This window comes from Anabrus simplex, chromosome 12, assembly GCF_040414725.1.
Source record: "Anabrus simplex isolate iqAnaSimp1 chromosome 12, ASM4041472v1, whole genome shotgun sequence".
Classification (NCBI taxonomy): domain Eukaryota; kingdom Metazoa; phylum Arthropoda; class Insecta; order Orthoptera; family Tettigoniidae; genus Anabrus; species Anabrus simplex.
In genome coordinates this window covers 9,080,561-9,101,362 of record NC_090276.1, presented here as the reverse complement: position 1 = coordinate 9,101,362, position 20,802 = coordinate 9,080,561, and the positions used below count along the sequence as shown (strand labels likewise).

The following is a 20,802-nucleotide window of genomic DNA, read 5'->3' as shown; positions in this document are numbered from 1 at the left end:
GTGGGTATGACATCATTGTGAGAGAGTCTTCGTAGAGCGCAGAAGCGAACGGTTGTGTGTATGTATGTGTGAAGGGGAGAAGGAAGGAGAAGGGCTTCCCCCGTTCTGGGTGTCTGTTAGTGAGTCATCGCCAGGCTGGTGGCAGAGCAACACACGAAAACAACGAGAAGCAGGTGGATCCATTATATCACAATAACCTTGCACGCTTCGCGGTGTGGCTTCAGTGACAGGAAAACATGTTCTCTACGCTCTCGAACTCGTCTTTTCATTCAAGTGATGAGTCGGACAGTCAGGATTCTCGAATGTCTACAGCGGATTTCTTGACATCCATGGCTGCAGCCGGAGTGACCGCAGGGGTCATCACACCAACAGCCGTAAGTGTGACTATGACTCATCCTTTGTAGGGGAGGGGTACGGCCGTCAAGCGACCTGCCCACATGGCCAGTTTCTTTACTTATTGTGCTAGCTTTAGGAGACTTTGTAACAAGGCAGAGAGAATATCTCTTTCCTTTTATGGTCATGTGTCTTGTTGCTCGCAGAAGCTGTATTATGTTGTACAGCTATTATATAATGTTTTTTCTCTCTTCATTCGCTACTGCATTGCATCTGTGTCTGGGGCAGTGGGAAGCGTTCGATAACCTACAAAACAGACCTGAAACGAGGGATGTTATATTTTGGTTACTTTAATTATTGCTGTTCTTTATAATTTAGTGATTTTCTTCAGCGTAACGTATAGGTAGGTCAGGGTTTACGCCAGAATAATATTCAGCTGTAATAAATACGTGTAATTGTCAATTAGAAAGTAATCTTTATCGGTCGTTGCCTCGTGGTTGTAATTAACAGAGAAAGTGATTTTTTTTTGTTTACGTAAAATATAAATACGAATTAAAGAGAGGTAGTAACTTTGCCATAGCTTTGGAAAGATAAACAATATTTATAATTGAAATTGTTTTGTTTTCGCTCAATACACAACAGTGCCGAGTTAATAAGTAAATTGTTTTAATTTTTGTTTGGTTTTGTCGTCCCAATTGAGAAATCCCTGGCTGTAAATATGTTGAAAAATTGTTTCTTTGTCGAAATTTTCTCCAGAAATCTTGAACAGCTGCTGCGACGTTTCGTAATATACCAACAAGATTTGCATGTGTCCTTACTTTCTCTATGAATAGTTATTGTGTAAGCATTTAGTTTCACATATGATTGGCCACCAATAGCGAGGCTGGGATTTCATTTGATCCGTTACTGAAGGTAGCATATGGACAAGTTACCTTCACTCTCGTTAAACGTTATTGGTTGCATCCGACAGTTGTATGTACTTGTCATTACTATCGTCACATGTTGTTTCCCACATAACCTCTTTATCTGTGTCAACCATAAACTTAGAATAAAGTGAAGTTTCTGTTACTTTCGCATTTTTGACGGCATAACTATCGTTCGTGTGTTTTAAAGTTTTATAACTTATGATTATTTAAAATAACTAAGAGAAGAGATACCTTGTGTTACTGGTTGTAAGAAAGGCGCGTAAACGCAAAGACAGGCAGTGAACAGAAAGATATTCCACACCCAGCATCATTGTGTACGCTTGATCTTAACACAGCCATCTTTTTGTTCATTTCAAATGCAGTGACAGCCAGCCGCTCAGTGTTATCTTCCTCCTCACTTCCTTTCGTGCTTTATGTTTACATAACTGTACAGTATATGCAGCGTCCATCAAGCATTAAATGTTACACACAGCTAAGATTATTTTCTGTTTGATCTGCTGCTAGGTTTATGCACCGTTATTTACGTGGCAAAATTTCGTGATTTTTTTGCGATATTATGAAGCACTGGATGTTTGTGAAATGTCTTGAGAATGACAGGATTTTGCTCCCCATTATTATGGAGGCCTTGACGGAATCTTCTAGTTGGATTACAAATAATACTGCGCTTTTTGTTTCTATTTTTCAGGTTCCTGTAGATATTTTTTCTTTATCCTTCTACGTCTTTATCTTTTATGCTTCATTTTTGCATCATGAAAATAAGTTTTATACTAGATTTTGGTAACAATAGAAAACTGGAGCTTGTGTTATTGTATCATGCAGTTGTCTATGTCAACCTATCCTGTGTTAACGTTGGTTAATTGGTTAATACGCTGGACTCATTGTGGGATCGAAACCCAGATGCGTTCGGTTCGTAATAATTGTTTTTAAAATTAGGTATATGATAGATCTATGTTGATAAATTTATGGGCAGGTCAAAGTCCTTTTTATTAAAAATCTATAGCAGTTAGAGACATAATTTTATTCATTTGTTTAGCAAAGCAAAAGTAATTTATTCAGCTAAATTGACGAAATACTTCTATATATTCCGCAAATATACCAGATAGTCAATCCATATTATAATATGAAGTTATATGTATATTATGTAAAAAAAAAAAAGTAATTGCGGAACTACATAGAAGAAAAATGATCGCAGGTATACAAAATATACCGTCAGCTTCCTACTTCTCTCTTTGCATATATAAGGTCTATGTTGTTCGTAATCGTAGTTCAGTTTCTCACATTTCTTCATATGAACTTCTCTGTTCTTTCTTCCAACGCACCCGAAAACCGTAATAGTTAGTGGGACGTAAAGCCGAATAAGATTATCTCCCCCCCCCCTACGTGTACTATGCGAAGTAGCCTTCCCACTTCTTTTTTTTTTTTTTTTTGCTAGGAGCTTTACGTCGCACCGACACAGATAGGTCTTATGGCGACGATGGGATAGGAAAGGCCTAGGAGTTGGAAGGAAGCGGCCGTGGCCTTAATTAAGGTACAGCCCCAGCATTTGCCTGGTGTGAAAATGGGAAACCACGGAAAACCATTTTCAGGGCTGCCGATAGTGGGATTCGAACCTACTATCTCCCGGATGCAACTTCCCACTTCTTTGGAACAACGCGATATGTTCAGTTTCCTTCCAACCTATTTTTGCGTTTAAACTCTGAGTAGCTTACGTGGTAGAGCGCTGGCCTTCTGAACCCAACTTGGCAGGTTCGATCCTGGCTCAGTCCGGTGGTGTTTGAAGGTGTTCAAATACGTCAGCCTCGTGTCTGTAGATTTACTATCATGTAAAAGAACACCTGCGAGAGACAATTCCGACACGTCGGCATCTCCGAAAATTATAAACATGTAGTTAAGTTTATATTCTGAGGGTGTGTTAGCTGAGCTCGAACCCGGCCAATGCGGTGGTCCTACAGAAACGTTTCTCAAATGGTCGTAACTATAAACTGTTTTACAAGTTACTGCATGTGCATATATCGATTTACACCATAGAGCTCTTTTGGAATGAAAACCGTCGGGACAATTTTTAATAAAGTGCTCATGGTTATTCCAGATATAAACCACGAAAAAAAAAGTCCAGTCTAATTATTTGCACCATCTTATTTGTCAGTACTGTCTCGTTCACTCATTCTGTTCCTCTTCCTTTTTATCAACTCGTATTCTTCTCCGACTTCATCTCCAAACTGCTGTCCAACTTCCCCACAGCCACCCCCTCCATTTCATATGAAAAAAGACTGGCGTACCTTGTGATAAGTAATTGTGCATTAACCAGCATGAATTTTGGACGACCGGGCGAGTTGGCCGTGCGGTTAGGGGCGCGCAGCTGTGGGCTTGCGTCTGGGAGATAGTGGGTTCGAACCCCACTGAAGATGGTTTTCCGTGGTTTCCCATTTTCACACCAGGCAAATGCTGGTGCTGTACCTTAGTTAAAGCCACGACCGCTTCCTTCCCACTCCAAGCCCTTTCTTATCCCATCGTCGCCATAAGACCTATCTGTATAAAGTCCTTTTAATGGTTCTAGGTTCTTTACAAAAGACTGACCTAGCAGAGAAATTATCACAAGTTACTTCATTGTGCGAAATCGCGGGGGTGGGGACGGAGGGGTTCGCCTCCCACCGACGATTTTATCTCAAAGATTCGCCCTCCCACTAAAATTGCCCGGGGGGGATTCTTTCATTATAAAATTATGAGGAAAATGTAGAACACATATAATTTATGACTGAAATTAATGATTTTTACTTTACTAATTTTTATGGAAACATCAGCAATAATTTAAGTGACTGCCAGACCTTCAGCAATAAAACAACGCAGCAGTGGCAATCCGGACCTGCAACCTACTATTCATGTTTCACTCTGACAAGTCCGTCTGAAACCCGGGAAAAAATATAAATTACTTGAAGCTCTCGTCCTTTGTCATTTCTCGAAGTAGCTCGAGCTTACACCACTCCTGTACTTTTTGGAGAGGGTGTTTTTGCTATAAGTAGCCAATAGGACAATATTCACTTAAGCAGTGTACAAACCGACATTTTTTTCCAGTTAAATCTTAGCCCTGATAGAGGAAGGTTCCACTAATAAAGCAACAAATCAGAACAAATCGCGCCTCGTCTGGCCTTTCGTAAGAAAGCGGCAGTCTCTCAAAACTTTCAAGTGATTGGAATAATGTTCTAATGTTTATCATTCTCGTTATAACAACAAAATTCAAACAAAAAATCTGCAATTTACATTTGTCTGGGGGAGGGGGTAATTAAATTACAGGAGAAATTTAATCCCCCCACCGCGAAATACTGTCTGAAACACACTAGTAGTTAAGCGCTATGTCCCTTCCCCCCACCATTTATTTCTGATTTCGCACCCTGAGTTACTTTCTCTAGATTGTTGACAAAAATAGGAAGGTCCACTTCTTCGGAATTTCGTTTTAGAATGTTTTTTTAATGTATAATTTTTTTCTTTAAGATAATGCGACGTGATTGAAGTTATATTTTTAAAGGAATTATGTTCAACACTAAAACAAAACAAAAATCAGTTCTATTTTGTAAATATCTGATGTCTGACAGATGTAATAATACCAACACAACTGGGGAGTAACTAAATTACTTGTAACGATTACATTCTTAACAGTTTTTATTTGTAATTTATTTCCTGAAACAAAATTGTAATAGTAGTCTTGCTAACAATTGATACAAATTGCACGGAAGCAGAAAGGGGTAAGAAAAATGAAGATAACATTTTCAGTTTCATATAGCAGAACCAGCAACTTCACCAGTTCTTCCTTACTTTACCTCTCTAGTACTTCCAAACACATTCTTATACCAACGACGTTTTAAAATTGAACACAGGTATTCTTTCAAGTGCCCCTGTAGAGCCTTTGCATTTGCTGAAACAGCGCTAATTGTCAACGACTTGTGGAAGGCTGAGAATTTTAAGAACCGATTAAATTATTTGGAAAGTAAATGGCAAATTATTTGAAAGGCTAAAAGATTATTTATAAAGTTCGAAGGTATCATGTTCAGTCACTCTGAGCGACCTCTATGCTAAAAACAATACAAAATGAATTAATATCTTTCCATTGCAAATATTTGTATTTTTCCAGTCCCATACGAAAAAGTGATTTCCTTAAGACGAGCGTGCTTTAAATTAATTGAAGTTTTACTGATTATTGGTTGAAAAACGTAATTTGAAACCGTGATTGAGTAAAATATTTCTCAGGTAATTGCACTCTTCCCATCACAAATACCGCTTATGTTGCAAAAATATAGGATACTGGTTGAGGGTTAAAGGGGATGGGCAGGGCTGCTGCCAAGGGAGACCTACTGTAGTCCGGCGAGATTTACCCTGTAGTCAGTATTATCTTTATGGTCCACTTCCAGACGAAATATCAGCTAAGGTCTTAATTTTATTTATTTTTTCTCTGGAAGGGGTATTTTCATTTTCAATAAATCAGTCACCGCTCATCTGCATTTACGATAGTCGCCCAGGTAGCAGATTCCCTATTTGTTGTTTACCTACTTTTCTTAAATAATTGCCAAGAATTTGGAAATTCATTGAACACCCCCCTTGAAAAATTATTCCAATCCCTAACTCCTCTTCCAATAAACGAATATTTGCCCCAATTTGTCCTCTTGAATTCCAACTTTATCTTCATATTGTGATCTTTCCTACTTTTAAAAACACCACTCAGACATATCTGTACACTGACATTTCACGGAATCTCTCCACTGACAGCTCGGAACATACCACTTAGTCGAGCAGCTCGTCTCCTTTCTCCCAAGTCTTTCCAGTCCAAACTTTGCAACATTTTCATAACGCTACCCTTTTTTTCGGAATCGAGCTGATTTTCTTTGGATTTTTTCCAGTTCTCTAATCAAATAATCTGGTGAGGGTCTCATACACTGGAAGCATACTCTAGTTGGGGTCTTACCAGAGACTTAAACACCCTCTCCTTTACATCATTAGGAAAACCCCTAAATACCCTCGAAACCATGTACAGCGATCTGAACCCTTTATTTACAATCCCATTTATGTGATTACCTCAATGAAGACTATTCCTTATATTAACCTGACTTTTAACCCCGTTTATCATCATACCATTGCCTGCTGTCCATCTCAACATTGTCGAGATCTTTTTGCAGTTGCTCACAATCTTGTAACATCTATTATTTTATACACCACGTCATCCGCAAAAAGCCTTACCTCTGATTGCAGTTCTTTGCTTTGCCCATTCAAGATCCGTCTGATAAGTTCATTGAACAACAAACATATTAAGCAGAAAAAGAAGAGTTGTGTATTTTAAGTGTAAGTCGCCATGACTGAATATTGTCGTTTTGGTTAAGATTCGTTCTCTTTCCCTTAGAACAAGATGCTAAACTTTGTGCGCGATTTGCCGAAGTCACATATTGCAGTTGACTGCAATCCTTTACGGTTGTTCATCTTGTACACCCCATCTCCAAGGCTGTCCATACTACTCAACAACTGCCGGGCTGAGTGGCTCAGATGGTTGAAGAACTGGCTTTCCGAGTCCAACCTGGCAGGTTCGATCCTGGCTCAGTCCGGTGGTATTTGAAGGTGCTCAGATATGTCAGCCTCGTGTTGGTAGATTTAGTGGCACGTGAAAACTCTTGCGGGACTAAATTCCGGCACCTCAGCGTCTCCCAAAACCGTATAATACCGAGCCAGTGGCCGTGTGGTTTGGGACACGTATCGGACAGCTTGCATTCGGGAGACTGTGGGTTCGAACCCCACCTATTTGTCGGTGTGACGTAAAAACAAATTGTAAATTTATATATAGATTGAAGAGGAGTGGGAATGAACTGTAGCTCTGCTTGACTACTTTCTGGATTTCTAGTTCTTCATAGCCCTTGATTATTATCACTGCATACTGATATTAACATTGTAGTTAATCGTCCGTTCTTGATATTTGACTCCGATTACCTTTGGAATCTGACAGCTTGGTACATTCAGCATTTATAAATGCCTTTTCTAGATCTGCAGTGAAAGTCAAAAGTACATATAATTAAAATAATTATGATCGCGTCTTTCTCCAGACCCTTGGGAATCTTTTGAAATACGCGAGCACACTTTACCTTGGCTGGACTTGTGAAACCATAACAAAACGCACCACGAGATGAACTAGTTTTAACTGCTCCATGGCTGTTGGTCATTGCCAACTGCGTGGGCCAAAACTTCCAAATCAAGGTTCCTAAAGTCAAGTGGACAAGCGGAGCTGAGTTGGAGAGCCATCTGTCCGACCAATTGACGACCCACATGACAAATAATCCAAAGCATTTGTTGCTAGTTGTAATGTTGGACGATAAGAAGTTCGAATCATACAGCTAACAATGGAAATGTATGAGTAGATTTTTGATTTAAATACAATATGTCTTAAAGGTTGGGGGTGTACAGTCACATGTGTAATGAAAGCGTAACCCACCCGTCGTGCAGGTTGTGATGTAAAGTATGGATAGATGGCCAGACAATATGAACTGGTGCAATGTCAACCGTATGAAGGTTAACGCGGCTAAAACGGATATTTACTAGAAGAAGACTGGACTGGACGTCCCGCCCCTGACTTTCGATGACACACCCCTGCCATGGCAACCCAGGACTAAATATCTGGGTATGATCCTGGACAGGAAGTTGTGGTGCGATCACATCGCCAGAGCGAAAGTTCGTATGTGTGCTCTGTACCCTCTGTTGAGAGACGTGAATTTGCCTCTTCGATTCAAAAAGAGGTTGTACTTACCTTGCATTAGGTCTGTCCTGATGTACGGCTGCAAAGCCTGGGGATATATCCCTAAAATCTACGTAAGGGCGCTACAAGTGTTAATATCCATAATGTCATACTTCCCACGATTCACAAATTTACGAAAGCTACACACATCCCTGCAGATACTGACGGTAACGCCTCCAGATTAATAAGACAGCTGTGCTAGATCGTATCGCTGTCGGTCCTTGCGATCGCGGCATTAAATTAATTAGGAGAGGCTTTCAAATTTCAATATTAGCCACTAGGCGAAAAATTCGAGGACCGCGGTTACTATATAAAAGATGAACTGATATGTGTTAAAGTATAATTTCTTTTTCGTTCCGATTATGTATTTAATACTTAAACAGATATGAATTTGTCCCCGATAGAGATTATCTTTAGGGTAGGTAGACACTTTTCTTAGGCGAGTTTTCCTTTCCTTAAAAAACCCCTAGATTTGATACATGCACAGCGTCCAGGATTAAGTCGTGGGACATGCAGATCCATAGGAGATATTGAAAAGAAAAAAGGAAGCTTAACCTAACAGCCGTGCAGGCTGTGATTTAAGGGATGGATGGACATCCTCCGTGATTCTCTGCCCTTGTTTCAGTTCATAGTTTCTACCGTACTTGACATTTGTTAACATGCCGAACCTTCCACCTGTTTTTCCCTCCAACTTCTGCGTAATATGTGACCCAACAAAGACATTTTCCTCTTATAGTTTTCATCAAGTCTCTCTTGTCTCCTATTCTTCTTAGCACCTCATTATTTTTCATTTTATCTGCCCACTTCACTTTTTTCTATTCTTCTCCACAGCCATTTTATTTAAAACTTCCCAAATACTTCGTATCTTTTTCTTAATGTCCATGTTTCATCTCGGTAAGACGTCAGAAGCCTTCTCGCCGTTCCGAAAGCTGCTTTTCCCATAGATATTCTGCTTCTTACTTCTGTATGTTCAGTCCGTCAGCGATGGTGGGATCCTCAACAGCTCTGCCACCAGCTGTCATAGATGGCCTAGGCATCACTGAAGAGGCGTACTAGGGAAATGGGGAGTGAGGTAGTTTCCCGTTGCTTTCCTCGCCTTACTTCTGTACAACTCCCCAAATATCTGAATGATTTTACTTGTTCCAATTCCCTTCCCTCTAGTGTTATATTAAAGGCATTTTCCTCCTTTCCTACTCTCTGCACCTTAGTTTTGCCATGTTAACCTTCATTCCGAACTCTTTTCCAACGAGACTTGTAGATCTGTTTTCTGATTCCACTAATACTGCCACACCATCCCCGTATTTTATGGCCTTCAGTGGTTCATAGGGATCTTGTGTTGTTTTGAGATATGCTACCCTCCCCCATCTCGACCCTTCCTTACATGTGAGATAGTGCCCTGGAAAGATCTTATTGTCTGAAACTGCTCGTCACAGTCGCAGTTCGGTGGGTTCCGTCATCCCCATGTGCCTTGGTCAGTTCTGGTGCGATTGACGTTTGGGTAGGTGGGACACAGCCTGTTGTTTGGGTTCTTACCGCCTACACTGAACAAGTCCTGGAGCACAGAGTGAGTTGGCCGTCTGCAGCTGTGAGCTTTGCACGTGTTGTATGATCGTCTCACTACATCTAGTGAGCGCTATTTGTTAACCTCGATGAACTGCAAAGATGTAATAATAATTGAAAATTTAAGCATGTTCTCTCAAGTATTATAGTTACATTATTGCTGCAAGCAAGCGGGAAATTTGAAGCGATTCATTTCTGCAGAACTGTTCAATATAGGGAAGAATCGCAAACGCTCCGTTTCTGATTTTAATATTGGAAACTGAGAAAACCGCTGTTTGGTTCGCACAGACACGTTGTTGAAAATTTGAGGTAGATGCATAAGACGAATTTCTACCAAATTCTCGATTCCACTACTGAAGGAATCTGCTGGTTTGGAGTTAAAGAAGTCGCATGATCAAAAGATTTTCCCTGGATATTGCTTAACGGAGAACGGAACTTCTGAAGTTGTATTCTTATAAGTTTTGTTATGTAATACTTTTCGATAAGACCAATAACATAGATATTTCATAATTACATTTTAAGCCTCCCCCTAAACTACCTTTTCACTGAGCGTGAATACAATTATTTAATAGCATAGATTGTAGTGCCACATTCTCCAAATTTACTTACAGATTTTCATTTAATTCTCTTCAGCCATTTTCTCGTGATGCGCATACATACAGACAGAGATGATTAAAAATTAAAAAGTGCATTTCCTTTTACTGTGGACACGGCCGATACAGAAATACCATTATTTTAAAATTCTGAGCAATTTACAGACAAAACTCTTTATTTTTCGCGGCACAGTAAGGGATTTGCAGGTCAGACTTTTTAAGAACCGCTGCTCTGGAGACTTGTGGGGAAACCACGATAAGAATTACTGTCTATAGTTGTCGTAGCTCATGATTCAGTCTGTGGTCTGTTAACCAGCCTTTAAAGGTTTCGGCGAGAGGTTCTGTGAGAAGCTCACATTGAAGGAGTTTAAATAACCCCGTGTGTGTACGCGTGCGAGGAGATGTCTATCTCCCTTGGAACTACTGAACCACATCCAGCTCCCCTCCCCTTGCTCGGCACGCGAATTAAGTGCAAGGGGGTTTTACTCCTAGGGAGAGAACAATGCATGCACTGCACCCCCGCACGCGGCTTGCTTGGGGGAGACCGCTGCCGGTCGATATCTTGTACAGTGAGGCTGGACCACTGCAACTAGCACCTGTTTACTGCAACACAGCTACTGTCTCCGTACTTAAAAGAAAAAAAAGAAACGAACCAGTGTTGCCAGCCTTAACCATACAGGGTTATTTAGCTAAGTTGTCCACCTCAAATAACTCGTGAACCGTTAAAGATATCGAGATTCTGTTTTCACTTACAGTAGTGGTACCAAGGGGCAGTTCGTTTTCATGGCGTCACTATCTTCTGAGATAATAGTGCTAACCTGTTTTCTCAACTCGAACTACACAGTTTTCTACACGTACGGTAGCCTTAAACCTACGAACATTACAAATTCAACGCAGTAATCAACCGTACAGCCAGCAAAAACATTAAAAATGTCTTAATCTCACAACAATGTATATACACTGACGGGCATAAGTGTTCAGAAATCATTGGAGACATTTGACATATGCACATATTGGCAATAGTAACTGTTTTTTAATATATATATATAAAACCGAAATATATTTAGTTTATAATTCGATATTTAGTTACAGTATACACAAACTCAAAAGAACTGCTATGCTAAAAATAGTCTTCTAGTATTTTTATGGGTGGACTTAAGTGTTCCCACAACAACTTAAACTTGACGTTTTTCACCATTTGTGCATGGCTTAGTAACATGAGTGCATTCCCTTGTTGCGAATAACACTTGTTAATCTGTTGTGCGTTGAAGCTACTAATTTTCTTGTGATTTCTTCACCAATAGTATACCATTCTTGTAGAAGCAATTCTTTTATCTGGTTTTTGCTGGATATGTGGTGTTTTCTGACTCGTCGGAGTTCATCCCATAGATGTTCATTGGGGTTAAGGTCGGGGGACTGGGGAGGGGTTTTCAGAGTTTGACGTGTATTACAAACAATCATTGTCCTGCTGAAAGCAGTAATCAGTCTGTAGACCCAGTCTTTTTGCACTATGTCGCAATGTTTTTCAAAATACGCAAATAAAACATACTGGTCCATTGTTCATCTATAAAGACTAGGTCTCCAACATCTGAAGCCACCTTGCACCCCCACACCATAACACCTCCACCACCGTGTTTAACTGTAGCCTGGAGATTGGCTGTTTCAAACTCTGTATTCATTTTCCTCCACATCGACAATCTTCCATCATGGCGAAACAAGTTAAATCTGCTTTCATCTGAAAAAATTCTCTTCCAGAAGTCGTCATCCTTCATTATGTACTCTTGAGCAAATGCCAATCTCTCCTTTTTGTTTACTGGGCTGATAAATGGCTTCCTCGTGGGACTTCGGCCGTGATAAATCCCGCTCTATGAAGAGTTCTACGAATGGTCTTAGGATGTACCTGTTTACCATGGTACTCATGAAGTTCTGCAGCAGTTTCGGAGGATGCTATTTTTGGAGTCTTTTGCATTATCCTAATTACAGTCTTCTCTTCTGTCTAGAGTAAGCTTACGGGAACGTCCACCTCTCTCTTTATTTATCAATGTTTTTGACGTACCGTACTTCTTACTGATACTGCACACTATGTATCTGCTTCGTTTAATGATTTGTGCAATTTCGGCTTATCATTTGCCTTCTTCATGCAGAGTTAACTTTTATTTTTCTTTCTTCAATTGTAGTTTCCTTCCTAATTTTCCTCATTCCGCTGTGAATCCCCGGTATCCACTTCTAATATAAACAAGGCTCGTAACTGTGTTCACTCAATTGTCAAGCCAGAACTAATGCGTACTACTGTTTTGTGGATAGCTTTCATCGGTGTGTGTGTGTGTGCATATCTCAATGCACGGCCTTATTTTCCTCATCTCTTCATGTATGATCAGGATTTTACTGTACGTAATTTAGTGTTTGTATGGATAATATATCGTTTCAATTCATGATGGACCGAACACCGTACGCAGTTTGCAACAGTGCCTATTTTATACTGATTAATGAGTTAATGATCCTCTGTGTGAACATTTATGTCCGCCGGTGTACATATGACAGACACAGGAAAGAAATGACATAAATGGCAGATAGAAAATATAATCTGAATCAGTCTCTTTCACACCACAAATTTCCCGGATGTTCTGACATGTATAATGCTTGATTTGCACTTTTAACATGACTAAAATCAATACAAATGTCTGATAAAAAAAAAGACAGATTATATATTTCGAACATTATTTTCGAGAAATTGGGCCAAAATCGCATATACTCGGTTTGACAAGTGATAATTTTAAAAATAGGACAAGTTCTTCTCGAGAGAAAATGCCATTTATTTAAACGTGTTCTCTGTACTGCACTCCATTCTACTACTGAAGGAATCTGCTGGTTTAGACTATTAATATATCTTAAGAATAAAAGTTACACTTTCCAAGTTTTATATGGCATTCGAATGGGAGGGAAATATTGCAGTATTTCTTTACAAACCATATTGAGTGCAGTTGAAGTTCGTCTATGGATCTGAATACTCTTGAGAGAGCTACATACAACAGTCCAAAACGAATCACCATCAACAGCGTCCGTCATATGAGCAGTGTAGAGATGCTTTTGGCACTCATTCTAGTGATTAGAAATTCTATACCAACATTCTGATGGTAAAAGTATTTTCACGGCGAGAGTAGCTCGTCACTGAGTCAAATTAGGAAGTGTTTCCTCTATGGATCATTCTTCCTTTCGTAGCTGGTGTTGTGAACTTGGATAACCCACATAATACAAGTAATTATAAACCTCTATCGTTAAGCATTACTGACCTTGTTAGATGTAACGAAGGTACAAGCTATCGTAAAAATAACTAGGTACTTTCAGAAAGGCCGCGACTGTTTTCTAAGCAGTGCACGGAGTGTCATTCAAGCTAGGAAGGTACTGAAGAGAAGGAAGCACTCTTGTCCTTCCCGCACATTTCGCACAACAGTTTGATCGATTGCTTATGTTTAATATTATAACTCTTACAGATAAAAGAATGACCCCGTTAGAAAGTCAAGGCAGGCCTGACACTATCAGCACACAACAGTGCAACAAAAAACATAAACAGTACCGACTCACATAACTGCCTCAAACTGTTCGCCGTTGATATCACATCTTAGTAGACAGCGCTTTGGAAAATCACTCATTGCTTTCTGATACACGAACCACGGTATAGCACGAATTTCTTCTTCAATTCCTATTTTCAGCATGTCTATGTCTCGTGGTTTTCGAGCGTAAACTTTCTCCTTCACATGCCCCCACAACCAATAATCACAGGCTGTGTGAGATCGGGACAGCGAGATGGCCGTTCTGTCGGCCCTCTCCTTCCCACCCACTTGTTTTGTAATTCGCAATTCCAAATGTTCCTCTCCGCAGTAGCGTAGTGACGGGGTGCACCATCCTGCTGGAATATGCAGTGTTGATGCTAACACTTCACATCACTGGCACCACAACTTCATTGAGCATTTTACACCTTATCTGTCCCAAAATTCGCATGCCTAGCAATCCTTCCCATTCAATCATTGCCCAAACTGTCACTAATCCGCATTTCATGTGCTTCTCTTCAATCATTTTAGGATTTTCTTGACAGTTGTCTCGATTAACATTCCCATTAATCTGGAACACAGCTTAGACTGAAAATATCCTATGTTTTGTATCAAGATTAGTCAGTTTCACATTCCCTTAACAGAAATTAACACATTTGCAACCGCCTGTCATGTTCGTCTTCACTGAGTTCATGAACACAAATTGGCTTGAAAGTTCTGAACTTTTCACATCTCAACACACAAGACACACTGGACTGACTGATGTCAAGTTCACCTGCACCTTGACGTGTTGATTTCCGGGGGCTGTTCCCAAATGCTTCCACGATCCTTTCTGTTGTTGCTGTATCAGTGCTGCTGCCAGGTCTTCCAGGAGGTTTTCCCTTCTGAATGTTTCCAGTTGTCTCCGCTTTCCCACAGTCGACGGTAGCAATGTTATGTTAAAATCCGGTCTGGCGCGTCTCATAGCCTCACGATCATTCTGAAATGCAATCACCCATGCAGCTACGGTAACATGCTGTTGCATATTCAGCACCATTTTGGTTAACAATGTAACCAATTTTGTTGTTGCATTGTGTGTCGATAGGAAGGAGCCTTGACTCTCCGACGGTATCATTCTTCCATCTGTAAGAATTATAATCGAACATATAGTCGTATTTCTGACTCGCCCTGTACATTTTTCACATGTTATTTTACTTGCTGCACAACTTATCTGGCAGCTAGAACCGGCAAATTTTGCATGCTTCGGGTAGTTCGACGTGGCAATATGCCTGCCAAATTTGATGGTTCTACCTGTCTACTGTTTAGTCGCATTAAACACCGGCTTTAACGTTTTATCCAGCATTTTGATTTTTCGGGGCTAAAAAAATGAAACTTTTTAAAATTTTCCATTGGGTTACAGGCAAAACAAAAGCTATTAGTTGGCCGAATTTCAAGTTTGTAGCTCATCTGGAAGTGGGTAAACATATCGGTCAGTTAGCGATGTGGCTTTGTTACATAGATTGATGATGGTACTGTACTACATTATATACTACAAAGATAACTGAAGAGGGAGGTGCCGTAAAAGGATATGTAGATAAAACACTTGACCTTGCATTCCCAAACGATGGAAGATAAAGCAAAAAACGGTAAATATTTTCGGGCAAAGACATTCATCTCCCAAGACTAGTAGAGTTAAGTTACATTGTGGATTATCATCTTCTTAGATATCATCTCCGCTGACTGATGGAATAATTACACCAGTTGGTTTTATCTTTCTCGTCAGTGAGCAGCGTGAAATTGCACTAACTGTTCGACGTGTAAACAAACAAGTTGGGTCGTATTTTGATAGCACTGGTCAGAAATATCATCGGGACTGGTAGAGTTCAGGTGGAGATTGGGCAACCATGTTCTCTTGACACCAGTCGGAGAAATAAATTGAAAGCGTGTGTCGGTAAAAGGACCCTGTAGTGGGTGAAAATGAAAGACCCTGATTTCGCAATTTCTGATGTTCGTCAGTACGTCATTTCCAGTAGACAACTTATGTGTGGGCGGTAGAATTAACACCCACGGCATCCTCTGTCTGTCGTAAGACGCGACTGAAAGGGGCCCCGGGTGCCTTAACTTGGGAGTGTGGGTTGTGACCAACGGGCCCTTGGCTGAGTCCCGGCATTGATTTCACTTACTTGTGCCAGGCTCCTTACTGTTATCTGTTCTATCCAATCTCCCTTGGTCAACTCACGTTCTTTTCAGGCACCCACGGTATTAGAGCATTCTAGGCCTAGAGTGTCATTTTCACGCCCTTCATGGCCCTTGTCTTTGTTTGGCAGATACCTTCATTTTTCGAAGTATTGGACCCCTTTCATTTTTCCCTATCATTATTAATGTTAATAGAAGATGCTAGTCCAGTTGTACGTCCTCTTAAAACAATAATCACCACCACCAGACAAAATGTACGAGGGCAGTGTTCAATATCTCAGTAGAAACAGGAAGAGCTATTGTAGCCAGCAGCTAGTCTCTGACCTTGGTACGACGTAATCGCGCCGCCCGTCATCTTGAGGTACTAAAATCACGTGACTACCAGTAGGGCCTATTAGTGTAGCTATGGATTGCGGCGTGAGATGTTTGTTGATAATATAGTATTGTTGACGGCATTCATCACGCGGTGCGTGTTGTATGTTAACACTTGCAGCCCTGACAAAACAGCCTCGTTCGATATTTTTGAATTAACTTCTCGTAGCACGGACACAGATAGGTCTAAATGGCGACGATGGCATAGGGAAGGTCTAGGAGTGGGAAGGAAACGGCCGTGGTTTTAATTAAGGTACAGCGCCAGCATTTGCCTGATGTGAAAATGGGGAAACTACCTTCATGGCTGCCGACAGTGGGAAATTCGAACCCGCTACCTCCCGGATGCAAGCTCACAACTGTGCGGCCCTAAACGCACGGCCAACTCGCCCGGTCGATATTTTTGATTGGTGTCATTTTATGATGGATTGAAAAGAGGACAATCGAAAGCATCCTGCAAGAAATTCAAGGCAAGAGAGAACTAATGCTTTTTTTTTTCACCGATGCGGCACCGATACTGTGGCGACGGCGGGATAGGAAAGGTGGTGGTGGTGGTGATGTTTGTTTTTGAGATAAATTGCAAGTAGAATCATCCTCTCTGAACAAATTAAGCGGAGATGAGAAAATTAAAAAAATATATATTTATTTAACGAAGGAGTTTCAAAATGAATTACGAAAGCCGAAAAGGTTATTAACGATTCAGGAGGAAACGTAAGTTCCCTGAGTAACAGGACACTTGAAATTTATATACCGGTCAGCCCTTGATTAGTCCACTCTCGCGCATAAGAGAATGACGCGATCAGCAGTGATCACGTTATCGGCTGGTATGAGTTCAAGTGTCTCCTGCGGGCCGAGATTCCGTCTTACGCCAGAGGGATCGGCGCACTCTGTGGGGATGTGAAAGGGCTAGGAGTAAGGAGGAGGCATCCGTGGCCTTAAGGTACAGCCTCAGCCAGCATTTGCTTGGTGTGAAAATGGGAAACCACAGAGTACCATCTTGAGGGCTGCCGACAAGTGGGGGTCACTATCTCCCAAACGCAAGTTGACAACTACGTAACCAAATTGCGCGACATAATAACTTTATCTAGGAACTGCCTGGCCGAGGCGGTAAAGGCGTGCTCGGTTCGCCCGGAAGGACGTGGGTTCTGGAAGTTGTGAAATTTAAGAAACGAGATTTCCGCTTCCGGAGGTGCATCTGGCCCTGGTTCACTCAGCCTACACCAGAAATGAGTACCAGGTTAATTCCTGGGGGCAAAGGCGACCGAGCGTAGAGCTAACCACTCTACCCCATCACGTGCCGAGGTTAACAGTGGTGGAAGCCTTTACCTTCCACTCCTCCAAGGGCCTTCATGGCCTGTACGGAGGTGACTTAAAAAATACTTTTATCTACTGGGAGGAAAAATCACGGGGAAGAAAGGCCGAGAACGACCGAGGGTGGGAGGGAGAGGGGGGGGGGGTCCTTCAAGACTTGGCACAGCATATTCACTAAGGTTCCTACCATGACATTACCGAGCAAGTGGGCGCTTGCCTTCGGGTGATAGGTTCGAACTCCAGCCCTGAAGATGGTTTTCCGTGGTGTCCCATTTTTACACCAGGAAAATGCTGGGGCTGTACCTTAAAGCCACGGCCCCTTCCTTCCAATTCCTGGCCCTTTTCTACGTTGGTGCGACGTAAAGCAGGTCCTAAAAGAAAACACTATTAAATGAAAGGAGACGTGATGATGATGCCATTCTATGTTTTAAAAGTATACAAAAACGTTCTTCGCAATATAAGGAGCGCTTATTTTCTATCGATCGCAAATTGCATGTAGCTGTTAACATAGCTGATAGTAGCCATATCGACTCTGTTTTGATCGTGTTATCTGAGGAAAACATGTTCGGTCGCGCAGGGAGTGAAGGGGGACTCTAAACACTGAAGTAAGAGAATTTCTCTCGCATTAAACCAAGGAGTTTCTAGCTCGTTGCATTAAACTGATTTATATGTATAGAGAGCTTCACTTCACGAGTTCGTCTATGTCTATGAATCTCTACATACGTGAAGACGAAGGAACTGTGCTTCCGTTACTATGGTTTTCTGAAATAGCTTTAACCGTTGTCGTTGGAGTGGGCGTGACCGTCACACAAGATCAGTTCTCATTACGACACGAAATTAAATGTTGTCATTCTACTTATTATTAACAGAAACACTTTAACAAGAAACTATCTTTTTAGCGATCAACACAATAACTGTCAGTGATGATTTCATCCAAGAGCTTTCTCTGTCTTTTATGGAAGGGGATGGTGGTGGTGATTGTTTTAAAAGTACAACGAGGGGTGCAACACTTAGAAAAATGAAGCTACCGGCCAAAAGGAGACAAGGGCCATCAAGGGCGTGAAAAGACTCCTTAGGCCCCCCCACATATAGGCCCTAATACAATCAGGGTCAAAAAAGTAGTTGACCAAGGGAGGTCGGATAATATAGGTGAATGTGAAGATCCTAACACAAGTAAGTGGAAGCACTGGCAATATTCACCTAAAGGCCCCTTGGTCGCCAACTCACTCCCAATTTGGAGCCCGTGGGACCCCTTATAGTCGCCTTTTACGACAGACAGGGGGTACCATGGGTGTTATTCTATCGGCCCCACCAACAGGTGGACCTTGTATGGAAAACTGCATATTTATGTGACGGAAAACACCTAGTCCCCGATCCGAAAAAATTAATCCCCGACCCGGTTCAGAATCGAACCCAGGACAAGGAGCTGGATCGTATCAGATATGAAAGTAGCGGGAATGGTGGTTCAAACAGATCGGAGAAATGATGGGAAGGTAATCGGAATTAAGAGACAAAGACTGTTAAGGATGAAATGTATGATGTTGCACCGTGGGGTCATGTGAGGCGAATGGAGAAAATGAACTTTGCCATGGAGGGTAATAGAAGTAGAGGGATGAATAAGGCGATAATAGTTACTCTCTTTTTAATGATTTAGAAACTAAACGACCGGCCAAGTTGGCCTTGGGGTTAGGGGCGCGCAGCTGTGAGCTTGTATCCGGGTGATAGTGGGTTCGAACCGAATGTTAGCAGCCCTGAAGATGGTTTTCCGTGGTTTCCTATTTTCACACCAGGCCATGGCCGCTTCCTTCCCACTCCTAAACCTTTTCTATCCCATCGTCGCCATCTGTTTCGGAGCGACGTAAAGCAAATAATAATAATAATAATATTAAAAGAAGATAAACCAGTTCGCAGAGCTGATTGCAAACAAGATTGTGGAGGGGCTTAGTTAATTCGCATAGGCTTGTAGATTGAACGCTGTAACGAAGATATATGTATACTGCTCACAAAAAACAAGACGTCATACTTGTGTGCCTTTATTTTGCAGACGTAGATTATTATACAGAACCAAAACATGTTCATTTATTTGTATAGAAACCAAAAATGAAAAAAATACACACGTTTTCGCTCGATTGTCCCAAACAGACAGTGGTCCAAAACCGAAAGTCACTGTACTTGAATGCAACCAGAAACAAAACAAACTTACACTTAACACTTTTCAGTACTGTGTTCCCACTCTGGCTCGTAGCACAGCAGAACACCGGCGTGGTATGCTTCTGATAAGCCTCCGGATTGCATCCTAGGGGATGGCTCCCCATCTTCCAATAATGCTGCAATCAGCTCCTGGAGTGTGCGGGGTTTGCTGAGGGCAATTCTGGAAACTCCTGCAAAGTTTATCCCGCAGATGCTCGATACAATTGAGCTCGGGGCTACATGCGGGCTAGTCCATTACTTGAATTCCAGCAGCTGCAAGGAAGTCTCCCAGGATGTGCAGTGGCTCCATTATGCACTAACGTGAAATGTTGCCCAATATTATCTGCGATGGGTAGTGTAATGGTTCTCCAGAACCTCGTCAATTTAGCACCCCTGAATAACTACGAAGTCACTGTTATGATCCAAAGAAATTCGTCCCCAAACCATCACTGATCCGCCACTGTAAGCGATGGTTTCCTGCACGTTGCAAGGCGAATTTCCTTCTCCTTGACGTCTCCAGACTCGAATACGACCAGCTGACCCAGAAAGTTGGAATCCTGTGTTGTGCAAACTGCAAACATCATCTTCGGTGGTGAGGGGTCAACCGGGTCACTGTAATCGGTCTTCGGGAATTGAGCTGACCTTTCCTTAGTCTATTGCGGACTGTCTGTGTGCGATGACAGTCCCATATTATGAATTAGCTCACCTCATAGGTTCCTGGCTGTACTGTGGCGATTTCGGAAGGCCTGTAAACGAAGAAATCGGTGTTTTCCGTTTTCTCCCTCAATCAGGTCACCGTTTGACACAACCTGAAGATGACTGAGGCACTGAGTCCGAGCCGCTCTGCCACGCAAAGTTCCGTGCGTCCTTCCTGCTAGAGGGTTATTGCACGCATGATTTTTTCTGATGGTAAATACTTTCCCGTGTCTTGTGCACTATCCTGCCTGTGCTGCTTACCAATATGACAGGTCATACCGTAGGTCACGAACTACTCCTGTTTGGGGTGAGGTCACAAAGATGACTGCTACCACTAG

The 20,802-nt window shown here is 41.6% G+C and overlaps 1 protein-coding gene across 1 annotated transcript in view; it reads left to right on the top strand.

Moving 5' to 3' along the window:
• The first annotated feature begins 221 nt into the window (after positions 1 to 221).
• The window catches only part of kay (transcription factor kayak), a 174,962-nt gene continuing 154,381 nt past the window's right edge, over positions 222 to 20,802 (top strand). Inside the window, exon 1 of the mRNA XM_067156690.2 lies at positions 222 to 374. Coding sequence (XP_067012791.1) covers positions 237 to 374 — 138 coding nt within the window. The 5' untranslated portion in view covers positions 222 to 236. The remainder of the gene's footprint in view (positions 375 to 20,802) is intronic.